Source organism: Lupinus angustifolius, chromosome LG08 (assembly GCF_001865875.1).
Source record: "Lupinus angustifolius cultivar Tanjil chromosome LG08, LupAngTanjil_v1.0, whole genome shotgun sequence".
Taxonomy (NCBI): Eukaryota; Viridiplantae; Streptophyta; class Magnoliopsida; order Fabales; family Fabaceae; genus Lupinus; species Lupinus angustifolius.
In genome coordinates, this window is record NC_032016.1 from 6,034,383 (window position 1) to 6,054,075 (window position 19,693).

General features: G+C 31.5%; 3 protein-coding genes and 1 non-coding gene across 4 annotated transcripts; 2 read left to right on the forward strand and 2 right to left on the reverse strand.

Annotated features, from left to right (window-relative positions):
* Positions 2,343-2,415, reverse strand: TRNAF-GAA. Its single transcript has one exon. It is a non-coding gene; the product is annotated as a tRNA-Phe (tRNA).
* LOC109354348 (autophagy-related protein 8i-like) lies at positions 2,497-4,092 on the forward strand. Its single transcript, XM_019596790.1, has 5 exons — positions 2,497-2,596; positions 2,705-2,760; positions 2,952-3,004; positions 3,747-3,820; positions 3,921-4,092. The coding sequence occupies exons 1-5, from the start codon at positions 2,557-2,559 to the stop codon at positions 4,028-4,030; spliced, it is 333 nt and encodes a 110-aa protein (XP_019452335.1). The 5' UTR covers positions 2,497-2,556; the 3' UTR covers positions 4,031-4,092.
* On the reverse strand, positions 4,638-7,135 carry LOC109354347 (probable protein phosphatase 2C 49). The gene is made up of 4 exons (XM_019596789.1): positions 6,737-7,135; positions 5,981-6,178; positions 5,665-5,900; positions 4,638-5,430 (listed from the first exon to the last, which is right to left on the reverse strand). The coding sequence occupies exons 1-4, from the start codon at positions 6,914-6,916 to the stop codon at positions 4,860-4,862; spliced, it is 1,185 nt and encodes a 394-aa protein (XP_019452334.1). The 5' UTR covers positions 6,917-7,135; the 3' UTR covers positions 4,638-4,859.
* Positions 12,177-14,960, forward strand: LOC109354869 (ADP-ribosylation factor-like). Its single transcript, XM_019597658.1, has 7 exons — positions 12,177-12,300; positions 12,787-12,955; positions 13,581-13,651; positions 14,130-14,249; positions 14,359-14,477; positions 14,555-14,636; positions 14,728-14,960. Exons 2-7 carry the CDS (start codon positions 12,808-12,810, stop codon positions 14,731-14,733), a joined length of 546 nt encoding a protein of 181 aa, XP_019453203.1. The 5' UTR covers positions 12,177-12,300; positions 12,787-12,807; the 3' UTR covers positions 14,734-14,960.

Below are 19,693 nucleotides of genomic sequence, written 5' to 3' on the forward strand. Positions count from 1 at the left end.
CACAATTAGAAAAGACCAATAGATTTTGCATTTTTATCAAATATTCAATAAAAATGTACAAAAATAATTAAGTTTTATCTCATTTTAAAAATAATAGAAATAAGAAGTTAAAAATTCATTTTTAATATAAGAAACCTGCTGATACCTTTGTACACGCAGATACCAAAAAACACCCACAAAAACCTCGCACGTAGGTACCTATATGGGTACAGACGGATATAAATAATGCTCTCATATTTTAAAACGAATAGCAGATAGCTACTACCCGTGCCTCGTTGTTATCCCTAGTTAGGATTTTCAATAAGGGAAGAAAATGTCATAAAATTATTGGTTACTAGGGATTTTCAATAAGGGAAGAAAATGTCATAAAATTATTGGTCGTTTGTGCTAGGTGGAATACAGAATACCTTAGTCTAATGTTGGTAATTTAAATAAAACAATTCCATTATGTTTGTTGGTATTTTTTTTCAGGTAAGCTAAGCATATTTTATCAATTTCATCTCAAAACATGGTATGTTGTGATATTACTCACACCGACATTAATGTATAACTTATTAGGTGCCAAAAATGATATTCAACGAACAATTTTCTTAAACAGAATAAGCATAGAACCAAAATAGTTGTTGGGTTTTGTTAATGTGTAAACGCATTAATGAATTATAAATAAAATAAGTAAATAGAATATGCTAAAAAACTGTATTGATTAGAGACTCAAAGAAATGATATTATGTTGATTAGCGTTCAATTATGGTTGGTATCCAACTATATAATATATGGTTGGTATAGCTTGCAATAAAATGAACAAATTCATTCCAAATGTTATTTAACATTATCCATTTCGTTTATGAACTGAATGAATTGATCTTAAGTTATAAATTGAACTTGTTAAATAAAAAAGTTGAATTCGAACAAAATATAATTTATCTCGCTAAGTTTATGAAGTGGCTAACAATTCTATATAGACATATACAAGACTATAAAAGTGACTCAGAGAAAAACAATTCTCATATAAAAAGAACAATAAATCGACTATATACAATAATGTATGTATAATTAATATTTAAAGTTTGTTAATAGTCATATGATCACTTAAAAATATCGCATGTGTTTATCTTTTAATTTCGACGATTCAAATAAAATCTAATGATGCATATTAATTTTTCTTATTTCACACATTAACAATTATTTTTACTTGAGTCACTTTCCATACATATCTATCATATAGATAATATTTAACTAAAAGATACATTTATTAATAAAATTCAAAAACTTTCTCCTCTTGTGTATATATATATAATGTACCAACACCTTGTAGCCCTTTAAACTCATGCTCACAAGGAGATAAATTTGAGCCCTTTAATCTATTTGAAAGCATACAAGCTTTAATTGAACCAAATTTAAAGATGAAAATATCATAGTTATAAAAACTGTATCGTATCAGTCGGTTTAACCGAAAAACTGGTGAACCGGGGCCCTAACCAGTACGATACAGGTGTTGAATCGGTCAAGTATTAAAACCGGTCAAAAACGGTGAACCGACCAGTATTTTACTAAACCGGCCGGTTTAAACACATTTTTTTTTTAAAAAAAAACTTAAAAATCCATTACAATGTGAGTCATCTTTCCAACCCTTCTTCAATCCTTTTCAAGGCACATACTTCCAAGACATACTTAGATTACACATTTTGGTTCCCTAACATTCATGTGTAATCTCAGTGACATTTGTGTAATCTTGGAGTACTGTCTGAATATAGGATTTGGTAGAAAAGTAAGTATAATATTCATATGAACAACTCTGACTCTTAATGTTAAATGTTAAAATTCCAAATTTACTTGTTTTGTAGAGTGAGTTGTGAATTTATGTCATTTATTTATATTTTGTGTTTGTTAAGTGATACTTTTGGATTGATATATGTTTTTTAATTTAGACTTTGAATTTGTTAAAGACTTAAAATTGATTATTTATGTGAATTTTGAGTAGATTATAAATTTGAGTATCTACCTATTTGTGGAATTTTAAAGTTATAAGTTTATATATATATATATAAAAGTAGGTATGTCCGGTTTAATTACTGAACCACTGGTTGAACTACTGTACCATTGTACCAGTACCCTGACCGATTTGATAACCGGTACAGTTTTAACAACACTGAAAAATATAGTTTGAGATTAAACTCGACTTGATTCAATCCTGAATGAGTCAAATTTAATTCAACTCATTTACATGCATAATGAATGTAAAGAGATATCCTTAATTAGTAGCCCAAAGCAACCAGAAGTAGAAAATGGACCTGTTTTCAATTATTAGGCCCGTACTTCAATAAACAAAAGGAATAAAAATATGCGGTGAACGTGGATCGAACACGTGACCTTCAGATCTTCAGTCTGACGCTCTCCCAACTGAGCTATCCCCCCATGTTGATATTGTTCGTATTACTCGATATATCTATAATTCACTATTTTGCACGTGTTGGAATAGAAATACGAAGTAGACGAAAGAGTGAATTATCTTTGTATTTTTTATCTCTTGTAGCAACGGGACAAGGTGAAATAGGAATGGGAGGAAGCTTCAATTTCAAGGACAAGTATACATTTGGTGAGTGCGATTCTCGATTGTTTCGACCTAACAACTTTTCTTACCTAATTTTTTATTAATAAATATTATTTTATTATTATTTGGATTAATCTTATGTGAGTTGCACAGATCAAAGGCTTGAAGAGTCGCGGTATATTGTGGCCAAATATCCTGATCGAGTTCGTGTAATACCCTTACTCATTCATCATCTTTTCTTTAAATTATTATTGTATATAGATAAATAAAACTATCACTTCATTTAATCAATTATTTGTTTTCCTAATTTCTCTATATAACCTTGGTTTATGAATAGATTGTTATAGATTTTTTATTTTATTTTGTTGAGGCTATTTTAAGAGTAATTGTTGTTGTTCAGGTGATAGTGGAAAGATATGCAAAATCCGACCTACCTGAGTTGGAGAGGAAAAAGTAAGATCACATTGCAACAATTAAACCTATGCTTTATGCCACAATATTAAATCCATCATCTTTTCGTTTATTGGAATCATGTTAAAAGATAACTATACAATTATTATAGGTTGAATTAGGATCAGAATTCTTAGATTCACATAAACCAATTTCGTAATGGATTGAGTTTGGGCTGTTTGGTATTAGTCATAAAATATTTCTGGTCTTATGGTTGTACAATTACAATATAACATTGATTGATACCTTTCTATCTCAAATATCACGTGAAACATTTATCCAATTCTTCCAGTCAGCTTGAAATCCTATGTTTGACATGTCTCTCTATTTCTCTACAACGTTATATTATGGATACATCCTTGGTGCCTAAACTGTGTGACTGTGTGGTATAGGGTGATCTAATTTTTACTTCTAAGTCAGTGTTATTGAATGAGCTTGTTTTTTATTTATTTATTTAAACAAAATGGGACAGCAATGAGGTTTAAATCTAGAATCAGCAAACTACCAAAATCTCTACTGGTTAGTCCACTCGTTTGAATCGTTATGTTTTGGCTTGTTCATTTTCTATTTCCCCTTTTGGTATTGCGCTTCCACTTACAACATTGAGAATGAATGAAATTCAGTCCATAGGCATAGAAAGTAGAACTGGTATAGACTAGTGTGCCAATCTGTATTACCGTTAATTCGGTTAGGTAACTGTGTTTACCATCTCTTTATACATGTCATTGTTTTATCTGTCTGCTAGATACCTTGGAAAACTTACTCTGCCACCTGGAAAAGCTCTTTTTGTATTTGTGAAGAATACATTGCCTCGTAACGGTAAAGTTGCACCATAAGCCAATGTTTTTCTTTTCTTCTTCCATTATGTTGTTATTGGTATTGTTGAGCTCAAATTGTTGTGATTGTGATTTATCTGCAGCTAGCATGATGGATTCTGTTCATAAGTCATTCAGGGATGAAGATGGATTTCTGTACATGCATTATACCACCGAGAATACCTTTGGCTATGTACACAATGTAAAGTATTAAGCTCAATGCTGATTATAAACTATTAAACTCTGTAAACTATCGTATATAACAACATTGTGAAACAATGTTACAAATTCATTAAAGTCTGATTTGATAATCTGGGCATGAGAATTCATGACCGTTGATCAGTATGAAACTGCAGGATACCCAGCAACGTTTTCATCTTTTTAGACCATTTTAGTTGAAAATTATGCAGTCAATCATTGTTCACCTATTTTCTTTTCATGTAATCAACTAAGCAGACTCAGCAAATGTTCTTATTTATCTCTGTATAGTCAATTGCCATATTTCTGTTTCATCTAACTTTATGTAAACTTTTCTCAAACATAGGATGAAACCTTGTCATCATTTTTAAGTTGTCAGAATTATTACTCGTTGAAAGCATGGTCTTAATGCAAAATAAAAGCATCAAACACTATGGAAAAGGTCTGTTCTGAAACCCACTATCCCAACCTTGCACCCCTTGCTCTGGGTTCAGCCACCCCCTTCAAGGCCATTTTCAATTGATGTACTGAGCAGTTTATGCACTCATTTGACCAACTAAAGTTTTTAAGCTATCTCGAGACTTAAATGCTTATAATTAGTACTATACAATGCAATACATATCAAGATATTCCAACAAGAATTTTATTGACAAGTAAAATAATAATGTAACAACAATACATATCTACAACAACACCATATTCTAACCCGAGCTATGTACATCAATTGACAAGCACAAAAAATGATGGCTGCCTTTCAATGTCTAAACTGAAGCAGCCAAAAACAGCATAAATAATCTCCACAACAAGACTTTATTTGATGTAATACGCTAATACTGTATATACATTCAGTTGCTAGCATTGCCTTCCAACAAGCTTCTCAAGTTACAAAGAGCCTCTGCAGAGAGGCTACAGCATCTCAGTTTCGGTTGGCGAGGCGGGGATGGCTCGCTGTGATCAAGGAAAGAGAGGCATACAATGATTACAGTAAGATTGTCAAATGTGTTCAGGCGTAATGCCTCCATAGCCAGGTCTCTTGCACACTGTTCTGGATCATCGTGCCGCCTCAGGCCTCTGCGTACAAGGCTAACAGCATGCTGACTTGACATTACATCCCAGATGCCGTCACATCCTATAATGAGGAATTCATCATCCTCTGTAAGAATAACTTGCCGGATTTCAGGTTCTGCGATCAAAGGTGAGGAAGAGCCCTTAGGTAACTTCATGTCCCAGTCCCCCAGTGCTCGAGTAACAGATAACACCCCGTTAAGATAACCATCATCTATGAAACCGCCCAATTCTTCAACACGCCTCCTCTCTGATGGATAAGTAGGCCTGTGATCTTGAGACATGTCAATGGCCTCACCTTTACGACAGAGAACTGCTCGGCAATCACCAGCATTAGCCACCATTAGGAGCCTGGAAGAAGTATTATATCAGATATCAAGAAGGACCATAAATACTAAACCAAATATAAAGAACACCCCATCATGCATGAGAAACAGGATAGACAAATATAAGCTACTAACAGAGTGCAAATAAGTAACGAAAACTTCTACACTTGAAGAAATATAAGCTACCAACTGTGAAAAAGTAGCTTCTAATCAAATTAGTAGGAAGAAGAGGATTCAAGGATCTAAAACATGGACATACCTTCCAAATATGAAAGCAGTAAGGGCTGTGGTCCCCGATGAAGTATTCACACTGCATTCATCAGCCAAAGCCGAGTCAGCCAAAAGAAACACCTTTGTGAGGGAATTCTGAAGCTCTTGTAAAAATACATTATCAACTTCAGATGTCTGAGGGAAGCTGGCATCCTCAAAAAAGAACTTCATGATATTTTTCCTTACATAAGCTGCAGCCTCTGGTCCTCCATGACCATCAAACACCTGAGTAATTTGCCGAAGTTCAATTAAATGTAGAATAAGATTACAAAAAAATCAAAAGATCAGGGTGAAAAGTTAATTACTCCATAAAAGGCACTTGGTTTTGGAAAGTTGTATAGTGATCCTAGATGAGAAGACAAATCATCTATCTTTATATGTTCATCTTCAAGGTATCTTCGTGGCCCGATGTCAACAAAACTACCAGAACGGATGCAGGGGACAAATTGCATAACATCAGATTCTAGAGAAGCATCTGAGATTCTCTCACCAGGCTTAACATCCTACATGAGGGTACATGTATATTAGAAAATGAGAATAAGTATATTTATTGGAGGACAGGACATGCTAATTTACATATCTTGTTGCATCACATAAATAATCATGGTCTACAAACATATTAATGAAAAAATAAGAAACAAACAAACCAAAAGGAAGTTGATGCATTTCATAATCAACATCAACGTTCATATTTATGTAAGCATTGATGTCCATTTTAGAAAGTTACTTTTGCAAGCAACAATTGGGATCGACATAAATAAGCGTTTAAACTAAACATAGATTCCTAAATTAAAGAAGTGACACATCACATAAGGAAGTACAATCTAAAAGAACTTTGCATAGATCAGGTATGTTTATGACTTCACCTAAGCTCAATAAATAAGTCGATTCTAGATCATTAAGTTTTTATATTTTTGTTGGGACCTCGATCTGAGAAATCAAACAACAGAAAACAGAATGAAAAAAAAACATCATGGTCTAATCCTATCTATGTCATGCAATAACATAAACACAAGATAAAATCACATGGAAAAAAACAAAAGGGGTTCTGAGAAACTGACTTCTTGTGAAGTAGATAACTTGGCCGAAACTGACTCAGAAGCACGAACTCGATCAAAACTAGGAGGTGAAATAGCATCTTCACCTCCGATCTCATGATTTTTGATCTCTTTGTTCGGAAAATACTTCACATCCAACGTAGCCACGCTCTGTTTACACACAAGTTCCACATCAACCACCATGTTCCTATGCTTCTTCTTCTCTCAAACCAAAAGAATCAACAATAACAGCGATTGAAATCTGATGTTTTAAAGAGACCCTTTGAGCTAAACGCTATGTTATTCCAAAAAGATATAACTTTTAATGATTTTTTCCCGTTTACTATTGAGGCTTACTAGAAATTTTCTCGTAGTTTCTTTCTGTTGGGATTTGTGATCAAAAATTCTGAAACGTTTGTTGATTGTTGAAACGCCTTATAAGAGGTTCTCTTTCATGTAGGTGACCGGAGGCTATAGGTAAACATGATGAACAACCATCCAAAATATATCCTAAATTATGTATCTAATCAATCATTTGAATAAAAAAACAAAAAATAATGAATGTTTTATTTTTATAATTGACATTAGATGTTTCAGAAGATTGTATTTTTTGTTTCCTAAGATATTTTCGTACTGTAATCAATCATGTTCGAGTTGATAAATATCATATATATGTGGATTAACTTTTCCAGCGGACATTTTTTCATCCACAAAACTCAAACTTTTAATAATAAAAGATTGTATTTAATACATATATTATATTAACAGGGTAAAAAGATTTATATCTTCAATACATAAATTTTTAATTATGATACATTGTGATATAATAGATTCTTATTAAAACCTGATATGATGACAGACACGTGTAGTTCCACAGACCATAGGATTATGTGAGAGCGTTTGCTCAACACGCGTTGATGCTTTACTTTGCCGACACGTGATTGTTTTGGGGTTGACGTAACCTTTGAAGTGTTGGGAAGGTTGATGCCCGAGAGGAAATCGATCCTCTTCGGTACTGAAGAGTCCAGTGCTGGATAGGATGATGACATGTGGCCAATCTTTTTTTAACGACTATGATTACATATTATTTTTTATTAAAAATAAATAAAAACTCTTTAAAAAAATTTCAACCTCATATTCCAGTACTGGTTTCTCCAGTACCGGAGAGGAGTTGAACTCTGCTGGAGAGGACGGAAATGCCCTTTTAATTAAAAGCTGTCACGGTTGACTTTTCGTATTTGTTACAGTGTGACAAGGGTATCATGGGAGTTTAGCTCACCGCCGACCGAACTATTTGAAATGTCGTTCAGTGTTCATACGTGACGACGCGATTGTCCCCAACATTGATAATCTATGACTTGGCTTAGATGCCTTCAGATTTTCCCACTCTCTTTCTAAATTTTAAAGTTATTTATTTCAGTGATTTTTTTCTCAGTGAATTTTATTCAATATATGAAATTTTTATTTTGATTTTAGTTCTTGTAATTTTTTTAACGTCTTTTAGTGAACCCCTCCATTAGTTTTGAATGGAAAATTTGTAATTAACGAAGATCCTGTATGTTATGCTACAGCCTTTTGAATTTAGTTTCTAAAGAACAAATTTGGATATATAATTTTAGTAATTTTTATTTTGTTTAGGTACATGACTTTAATGGTTGTGTATATTTTTCGAGTAATGAGTAATGGAGTACATAGGCTCTTGTTTAATATTTTGGTTAAAATGAAAATGAACCATTGTTTGTTAAAAGATAAGGTTATTTCATATTTTGACTAGCTTAAACATGTATTTATATATTGTTCACATATTATGTGTTTTCAATACTAAAATCTCTTTATTTAATAAGAAAATTTGTATGAATTTGTTGGATACTAGCATATCACAACACACCTAGAATATGGGTTGAATAGATGTAGCGATTATTTTTCTGGTTTTCTGATATATTGCACAGAACTAAAAATTATTGCACTTAATCGATTAAGATTGATTTTAATTGATTAAACAGTGTTTGGACTTAATTAATTATGCTTGTAGATAATCGATTATCTGAATCTTGTACTTCTTGATTTTATGGTTTCTTGCACAACAAGTGACTGATTACCAATCTTTACACAATTAATTGATTACTGAAGTTATAGAATGATAGTTAAACAGATCTTAACTTGCAACTCAGAATCAATCAATTATCAACAAAGTAAAGAACAAAAGTAAATGAGAAAGGGGATAGAAAATTATGCACATGAAATTTTTATCCTAGTTCGTTTGCGGTCCACTGTAAACTACATTCAGATCTCCCCTTATGATCTTGGGAGATTTTTCTTCACTATTGCAATGATATGTTTACACGCACACTTCCAATTATAAAAACAGAAAACTAAGTCGCTTCTTTCTTGACACCTATGAGCTTAACAACCTTGGTTTGACCTATCTAACTCGCCTAATAAGATCTCTTATCTTTTCGCGATTCAGCCCGAACTTCGTTATAGCTCGAACCAAGACCTCCTAGTCTCTCTGAAGATTATCAAGATCTATCTTGAAATGAAACTATTTACCAAGAGATCAACTTTTTGTTCAATATTGATTTTGTTGAGTTGTCTTGAATACTTAATATTCAGATATAACAATGTAAACTCAATTCTAAAACTAAATGAGTTTTAGAATATAACAATAACCTAATCTAAATGAGAATTAATGCAAAGAGTTTTTCACAAAACAGTTTTCACAATTTCTAGAAAAAATATATTTCTTACGTCACTCTAAAACACATCAAGAAAGTATGCAAGAATGCAATGCATTGAAACCTAGAGATAACATGCAATGATTTGACTTTCTAAGCCCTATTCAGAATGTTCTCACTCTCTAAGCTTTCATAATGCACTTCTCACTCTAATGCAATGTATGCTCTAAAACTATTTTTGAATTATGCAAGTTATGCCACAGGAGCTAGAATTACAACATTTATAGAAACCACATTGATGTTATCATTAATCGATTATTCAGAGACTTAATCGATTAAGGATTTGTTTAAAAAACTGATTTTATGTTATGTCTTAATCGATTAACCGATGACTTCATCGATTAACGTATCATAGGCTTCAGATTGGTTAGCTACTGTAATTCCAATAATCGGTTAATATTGTACATAATCGATTATGTTGTATACACATTGTTTTATTGATGCATGATAAACTACCTATATGACATGTGATCATGCAATACATGTTTTTCAAAGATGATATACTTTTAATGCACAAAATCATGTATGGAAATGCATGAGCTTACTTATCATATAATTTCTAGATGTTATGTCTCAATTTTAGTCTTGCTTGTTTCTAGTTTTTGTGAGACTCTCACATAGATTTACCTAATCTAAACTTGATCTAAGACAATCATCTTAAGATTTCTAGTAAAGTAAAGTTATAAAGTCCTAAGTCTATAGATATCATCCTGGAGTCTTCTGCTTGTTGTTTGTTACAAGATCTTCAAGCTTTTTTTGTATGTCTATTGTCTTCATCAAAATCAATATCAACTTCAAATATGGAAGTCTTCATTTTTTGCACTTTCAGAATTAACTATCTCGTTAATTACATTTATATACTGCCTTTGCTAAATGCTTTCTTTCAAGTTTTTGTAAGAAAGAAAAGCAAACATAGATTTTAAAAATATTGAAACTAAGTAATATATATGGTTATAGTCAAACAATTTACGTTGAATAACGGATGATTAATTTATTTGAGACATGTCTATTTTTCTAAGTAAATATTCTTGTTCAGATCTTACATATGAGGAAAAATAGAGTCGAGAAATTTATTGTAAATATATTATAAATATTTATTGCTAAAAAAATGCTTGTAGATAAGGACAGGTGTGACTAACAAAATAAAAACACATTTGATGGTAGTTCAACAACAAATAAATGATCCCATCATAAAAAATGGACCCCCTAGAAAAACAGGAGAAAAAACGAAGTAAAAAACACATTTGTGTTGCTAATAATTGAACCGTGGACAAAATGTTCAAGCAGAGTGAATCGTATTGAAATCAAAGAGCTATTTCAATAAATTCATCACCCTAAGCCAAGGGAATCTTGACATTGATCAACAAAATCAGGTTGGATTGGATCTGTGGACAATATGCATGGTTTGACATATATGCATCTCTCATCAAAGTACACATCGTAAACTTACCATGAAAATCATGTGTAAATGAATTTTAAGAAATCATAGTTTTCACATCATAAAAATAGTTATAGATTACTTCTATTAATGACGACACGATCTTCCTTTATGATGTTGTATGTTGTTCTTTGTCAATAGAGAAACTCTTTTATCTATTTCCCTTTCTTTATATGCTCTTATTTATTGATGACTAATAGAGTAACGTTTCTAGGGAGAGATTGAGACTATGTTTAAAGTTTTTTCTGATGAATATAATATTTCTATCAATCATTACATATTGACTCTTTTCCAAGAATTTTACCATTTTATTCACAACTCTCCACTTTAAGAATTATAATATTCAAAACAAAATAATATATCCTTTCATCTCAAAATAAATCATTCATTTGTAGCTAGAGGTGGCCCAATTATTACTAGCTGTGACTTGTGACATATTGCATGCAGCATAATTGTTAGGTTCTTAATAATTGTACTTTCCTCAATCAAAAGGGCATTTGTTCCCTTTAAAGCTATGATCGTGCTGGCTACCTCACAACCATTGTTTCTTTGTCGATGGATAATATCTATAATCACTCTACATCATTATTTTTTAACAAATAATTTCAGCTAGGATTTCTTAGAAAAACATGTTTAACTTTAAAAAAAGATTAAAATTTAAAAAACATATTTAACATAAAATATCAGTATTTGAAAAATATAGTAAGCTGCCAACTTAATCAAATTCCATATTTATGTTTATATTATATTATTTTAATATAAGAAAAATATTATATATGAGTGAATTTAAAGCATGTCTACTTACCTAATTATTGTCTTTAAACCCAAATGAACCTTCTCATATAATAGATTAGTTTTTTGGTTGAGTTTTCCTCGTATGCCTAAGTCCTAACATTCTTGTAACTCATTTTCAGCTTGAAAATTTGATATTTAAGAGTTCAGTCTTGAAATTGTGATTGAGTTATCTTGAATGGAAATTGATGTATTTTTTCTAGAAATTTTCCTACACTTAAAGAAGGTAATATATGTTATAAATTGATACTTTTAATATTAATGATTGATTTACAAATGAATATAATTTTTGTGTGGTACGAAAGAATTTGTACTGAGTAATCCCACGAAGGCGCCCAATAAGGACTTAAGAATCGATCACGTCCTACACTTGAATTTGCTGCCCCATAGAGTTGGGCCTATATACGATCCAATACAATTCTTGAGCCCATTACTATGCACTCGTTCCTTACTAGGCCCATCAACCGAAATTCTATATACAACGTTATGACGGACAAATACGAAATTTGGATCTGTGTTCACGTGCTATAAATTCGCGCAAACGGTGCAAAAGCAGCTTCATCTCTCTTCTCTTCGTTGTTTTGGGAAGAGATTTTCATTCACAATTCCGTCTCTTTTACAAGGCAAGCGTTTCTCTCCATTTTCTCTTTCATTTCTGATCTCTTTTCTCACGTTTGGATTTCTTCACTATTCTAATTTTCAAATTCCTCTCTTCTCGATCTATGTAAAAAAAATTATTCGTATGCATTTTTGCATGTTTTTCTCATTTCTCTGTTTGTTCGTATAGATCGTATACTTTTTAGATGCTTCTTGTATTTCATGTGGATTAGCGTCACAAACTCGCAATTTATATGATCCCGAATTATAATATACGATTTGGTTGTGTCATTGCTCGATCTGCATCGCGTGCCGTGAGATCACACGATTTGAATAGTTTGTTATTGATATTTCTTTATCAGATTGAAATCGCTCTTTCTCAATTTTGGACGTTGGTCATGCAATATAATCAATAATTTATTTATTTATTGGTTCGATTTGATTTGATTCCAATTGAAATTATATAAAATCGAGCGCTGTTGTGTGATAATGGTTGTTTGTGGATTTTTCAGAAAGAAAAGGAATAGTTCAAAATGGGGCTATCTTTTACAAAGCTATTCAGCCGGTTGTTCGCGAAGAAAGAGATGCGTATACTTATGGTGGGTCTCGATGCGGCTGGTAAGACCACCATTCTGTACAAGCTCAAGCTTGGAGAGATTGTCACCACCATTCCCACCATTGGTAAGCCTTATTATATCAATTCATGTATCATTCTAGTTTCTCAAAGTTACAATTGGCTTGCAATATGGACATGTGAAATGAAACATCAAATAGAGTATGCATTTTTCTTACCAAATCAAATGACGCTGGGATTAATAACACATGATCAATTCATTTTTTCTTCTTTGTAAGTATTAACTAATCAAATGAATGATGCATCATTTCAATTTTTTTGGGTTTCCAACACCTTTCCTCTTACTATATTCTTTGTCGCTTCACTGTTATTATATTTCGCCCTTCAATCTTATTTGACCCATTCAAACAAGCTGTTATATCTTGTTAATTTTTTTTAAATATTTAGCCTAGGCGCAACATCTCGCGGGAGTAAGCGTCTCCATACACATACCATCCATAGACCCTACTAGACATGAGCCTCAGGCCACCACTTTAGCAAAGAAAAAGTTTATTTTATCTATAGCTTTGTGATGTCCTTTAAGATTGTATATAGTCAATGTGTTTTTGCCTAAATATATTGTGTCACCAATATCATTATAGTCATGAATTCATGATAATGGATTTTGTCATCCTTGGTCATTCTAATAGTATTGTAACCTAAGCAATTTGCACTATATACCACTTGGTGCAGGGTTTAATGTGGAAACTGTTGAATACAAGAACATCAGCTTCACTGTCTGGGATGTCGGGGGTCAGGACAAGGTAATTTTTCCCTACATCTCCTATGCCTGGGTCTATCTACTGACATTGGACTTCTTCGGTGGATTAGGAAACTGACTGCAATGCTCAGTACTAATTTTATAAAATTATCACTGGATGAAACTCGACTCTGGACACTATCCCTTTCCTTTCCTAATTTCAGTTGTGATCAGTAAATTTTGTTACTGATATTATTTGATGCTATCACATAGATGTACTTCTCTCCGTTAGGATAAAGATGTTATTTCTGTTACATATGTTGTTTGGAGGTGCTTGTCATGAACTGTGCAATGTTGTTTTTGCAAATGGTAGTGTTTATGGTAATGCAGTGATGGTTATCATTATCTTAAATCAAATAGCAAAAGCTTCTACTACTGTATGTTTTATGTCTGTTTCTTGAACTCAATGCTGTCTTTGAATTATTTAAAAAAGCATTTTTTTTCTTATTAAGTTAGTGACCTCTGATATGTTTTCCTTGTAGATCCGTCCTTTGTGGAGACATTACTTCCAAAACACACAAGGACTTATTTTTGTGGTTGACAGTAATGACAGGGACCGTGCTGTTGAAGCTAGAGATGAACTGCATAGGATGTTGAATGAGGTAATAAAGTTGATCCTGAATGAGTGAATATGACATGTTTGTTTCATATTATTGGATTTCCCAGCTTAACTCTGATATTTTTGGGGTACTTATAATCTAACCTTGGCAGGATGAGTTGAGAGACGCTGTGCTCCTAGTTTTCGCAAACAAGCAAGATCTTCCAAATGCTATGAATGCTGCTGAGATAACTGATAAGCTTGGTCTTCATTCTCTTCGTCAGCGTCACTGGTAACTCAACATTCCATTCCTCTCCTTACTTATCTACCTACTCTCCATTTATTCACCTATATGTTCTATATATGTAGGTATATCCAGAGCACTTGTGCCACCTCTGGTGAAGGGCTTTATGAAGGACTTGACTGGCTCTCAAACAACATTGCAAACAAGGTTAGTACACAATTATTTGGAAAGTGGGCAACTTAAATTACTTGCTAGTTTTTACTGATGCAAACTATGTTATTTTTATTTGTGATTGCAGGGCTAGAGTTTTACTGGCATCAGTGCAAGAAATTCTGTTTACTGTAGCCACTACCATCCATCTCCTGTGTTTTTGGCCCTGCATAGATTTTCATTGCTCGAGCATGTATTATTTGTCTTGGGAAAAAAACAGCTATTTTTTTACCAGTCTGAAGAATAATTTGAATTTTTTATTGTATAACCAAAATAGCATTATTTACCGTTACCCATTGATTTGTGAAATCGATTTACTTATTTTAAGTCTTATGTTGTATGTATAACTATAATACTATTTGGAGCAATGTTATTCCAAGTTAATTTGCTGAGGAAAAGTAAAACAAAAGGAAAATTTCACGTTTTCAAACATCTTTTCATCTTCCTTCCTCCAAGAATCACCATTAGGACCTTTACTCATAATTTCAAAATTTTGTCTATTGAATATGACACTTAATTCTGAGGGTCGTGAAAAGATTTAGCAGCTACATGTCCAGAGATGGGTTCTGAGTTACAACGCACAGGGTAACCAAAAAAGAAATTGCCCTGTATTCCAAAGCCATAGGGGAAGCAGCACAAAGAACTGCAAATTTTAGAATATTTGCAATGCTACTAAGTTATGACCTCAGGATTACAGAATGCATATATTTGGGCAGGATAGAATAGTAGTGTTGGATGGTATAATGTAATTTCCCCCGACATATTCTCACCCTTGAATACAAGTATGGCCACCATTACATCAATATAGTCATTATATAGTTGGAACAAACAAAAGACTTAAGAGCTCAATGCTTAGCCTTATGATGTTGTTAGCTTCATGTAGTCAACTTCATTTAGTAAAGTAAATACTTGATTGTTGTTGTATATGATTGAACCAAACATCAAATATGATAATAACTTATGATACTCGTATTATATCATGTACTTGTATTAGTCTTTTCTTACCATACCCTTATTCTATCCTTACTAATAAATAGACATATTTTTTTAAGAGAATAAATAAGAGTTGGTACATTAGAGCGGATGCATTTTCAGTCGTCTAAAATAAAACCATCACTTTAAAAAAAATCATATATCCACACCCCTCATACTATCTATGCACACATTTTCCCTAATGGGGAAGGTATTCACAAGATAGTGCATGGTTGGTTTAGGTGATAGATGCATGTTTTCCTTTAAGGACTAACTTTCGAAACTTGCATTAGGATAAATCCTCCTTTAAAAAGTTAATTCCTTCACACTTTAAATGTTCTTGACTCAAAGAAATATCTTCATGTAAGAGATATATGACAGAAATTGAAACAATTATAAATTATCTTAATCATTCTTCTTTCAAACTCAATTTTCAACTTGTAATGACCTCATTATTCAACAAAAGCCATTATATAAAGATATTTATTGATTTGTTATATTTTATTTTTTACATTAATGGAAGAAAATAAAACAATAAATATTTTTATTTATAAAAAAATGCTTATATCATATAATATAAAATATAGTTATCATCTTATTGTCCAATTTATTAGGTGAGCAGACATCATATTGATAGTATAAGTTAATTATACCAAACATATAATTAAACTGAACAAAATTAGAAAATATTATTGAGAACTTATCAAAATGTATATATCATATCAACCAAAATTGCTTTGTATTTGAAAAAAAATCACATTTTCTAAAAAATTAATGAAAGATCTGAACTTCATAATTGTTTATAACATGATAAGTTTACAATTATAATAAAATATTTATATTTATAGATTTATTATTATTATTATTATATAAGTCAATTGATATATAATTTAATTAAGGAATAATCCATTTAATTATTGTATCAATATATAACTATGTGAGTCCTATTAGAGCGGGTTGGATATGATTAGACTAACACACCTACCCGTTCAAAATCTACTAGGAAGGTTAATTAAGTCTTTTCATACTTAAAAGCTGCTGGGCCGCTATTCTCACGCACCCGCACTCCCACTGAAACCCTAATTCACTTTTCCTATAAATTAATACCTCGTGCTTTCTCTAACATCGCCGTTCCTGGGTAATCCTCTTCTCTTCGTATAGCTAATCTATTCTGTTTTAGTTTTGATTTTGATTTCGATTTCGAATTTATTTCTTAATTTTGTTCTCCATATGAATGAGAAAGAGGTGACGGTGATGACCACATAAAATTCAAGCTCAACAGACCGGAATGCACGGTTTTCTCTTTTCAGAGATTTCTTTGCGTGTCGACAACCCCGCTGAACTGAGTCATCTCTTTCTTTTTCACTATTTGTTCTAATTCTTTGATTTCGTACAAAAAATGTTACTTTTGTTGTTAATTTATTTAATATTTTTATTTTGGGAAAAGAGGGTTTCACGATGAGGATAAAAAGCTCCCTCTTCTGAAATCTTTGAGGAAGTCCGCTGGCAGAATCGAACCTTAAAACTTATTGCCACCACTGAGTGATTTATCTCTTTCCCATTTTTTTGTTATTTTTGACCTGTTTTTAATTTACATTTTTTTGTTATAATTGTTTTTTTAATTCTATATTATCCGAAATCGATTTTTCTGAGGTCAGTGATGAGTATAAGATTTTGCCTACATTGGATGATTATCTCTTTCTAGATATGATCTGTACAAATCATCTGAGGCCTCCAATCGTTTTTTGTTCTAGTTTTGGAAGATTGTTCTTTTTATTATTGTCAGATCTTTTCAGTTTCTTTAAAAATAGAGTTCGGTAATATTTTTATTACAGTAGAATTTCATTTCATAAATTCCATGCTGTTGATAATAGTTGTTGAATCTAATGTGCTAATTGGTTTCAAAGTTCGTAGACTTTTGCAGGATGCATATAAAATGGCAATAGATGTTGGTTTGAAGTTTTATCGCTAGCATAACATGCATATAAATATAACTGCCGTAATATCAGTATTCGATGCTATACATGTTTAAAATCTTGAACATATTGAACATTGTTTACCAACTACACTCTAACCAATAACATTATTGTGGTATGGTCACTTATGAAAGTTGTATTCCATTGTACTCTAAAAATATGAAATTGGGTACAAATGTATTAAGGGAAGATCTCTATCAAATCTTAATCAAACACCCATTAAGATAAAGAACAATGAAGTTAACATAAATGAACAAGTGGCAATGATGTGTTGATGGGGAAGATTGGTTGAACTATGGCGTTGTTCACTTGTGGCGGAGGTGTGTTTTGCCTGGTTTGCTTTTAATAAATAATAGATTATTTAATATATATTTTCACAGTATAAACTCAAAAAAATGTGTCATATAAGAAATTAATAGTGGAAACACTAACATAATTTTAATTGTTAGGTGTTGAGTAATAAGAAATAACTCTTCTAACAACACGTATTTTGTTTATAATCGTTGATAATTATATAAAAGTAATACAACTTGATGATGTATTGGTTGTTGATAGAAGAAAATATTGGTTTACATTAAATTAGTATTGGTTTGGTTGATTTTTAAAAGAGAAAAAGTTGAAGACCCGAGCTTGACAAGGTTTCATAATGAGTTTAATTACTTTAAACAATTAAATTGAATGATTTTTCGGTTTCTTAATATTTTTTATTGAAAAATATATAATTATTTATAAATGAAAATTTTATATAATTAATAAATATATTGTTGCATGTATTGATAATTATGTTTAGTTATATAATATGAAACACGGATACTGAATTATCTATCATTCAGATTTAATAATCAACATTGTATAAATACATTCTTTTCCAAATCTACAACAAAAAGTGCAAAACATTCTATATCAATGGCTTTTTAGACAATATTGGTTTTTCTACCATTTTGGTTTGTTTTACTTAATTTCAATTTCATTTTTCAATGGAGCTAGATAAACATCTAGATCAATACAGTCTAGTGAGCTATGGTTCTATTAAATCATCAGATAACTAAAATTACTTATTGAGTGAGACAAATATATCATTGGTAATAAGTAAAAGACAAAGTGATAATCTAAAATTTCATGGGCAACAAAATATTCAAAAATAAACCTTAAAGTCCCTATTTACAAGATCTCCATTATGGGGATGGAAAACTCATTTATGCCAAATTATTACTTATTTATATTTTATCCCGGTTATTAACACTTAACAGAATTTCACATTCAAGCTAAGCCATGTAGTTAATTTTAGTTATTTTCTTGTTTTTAAAAACAATGCACCATATATAATACCACCCTAACTAATCTTGAAGACGAGAAAGTAAAGATAACAATGAAAGGAGAGATAATAAAATTATTGAATACGGTAAATGAGGAAAGCAAAATTAATTCATAGAAACTGTGAAATATCTCATAAACTAAACTTTGTGAAACGCGAGGGTGATTACTTACCGGAAAATGTCTCATATTAAGTTTATTCACAAATATATAATTATATACAGACATAAAATTTTATTAATTACATATAATTATATTGAACATCTCTCTATATTTTTTAGACCGAAGTAACATAAAATATTGGAGTAATATTTATTTTTTAAAATTTAAAATGAACTAAATATATTTCAGTTTATTGTTCATTCCAATTTAACCCAATTTAATACAACCAAATCAAAATTTCCTTAGTTCAAATATTTTTAAACTGCTTATTTAATTCAGACTACAAACTATAATCATCCTTAAATATAATTACGGATTGGGCAGTCGGATCTTGCACATAAATTGATACTAAAAGGGCAACACCAACATAGTCTAGAACATTGATTTTTATAGTCAAATTGCTGACCGAGTGTGTGGCAGAAATGGAATGTTTGATTGACATGTAGGACAATTAGTAAACCTATAAGCGTGTGAGAAGTCAAAAGGTCAACTCTAATTAGCAATATCGAAATAAAAAACACTAAACCTACGAAGAAAATCTAATTTAAAGTCTTTTGCAGCCCCCAACTTTGTCCTGACTTATACTAAATTCTTAATCTAATGCAATACCTTCAAGTCTTCAACTAACAT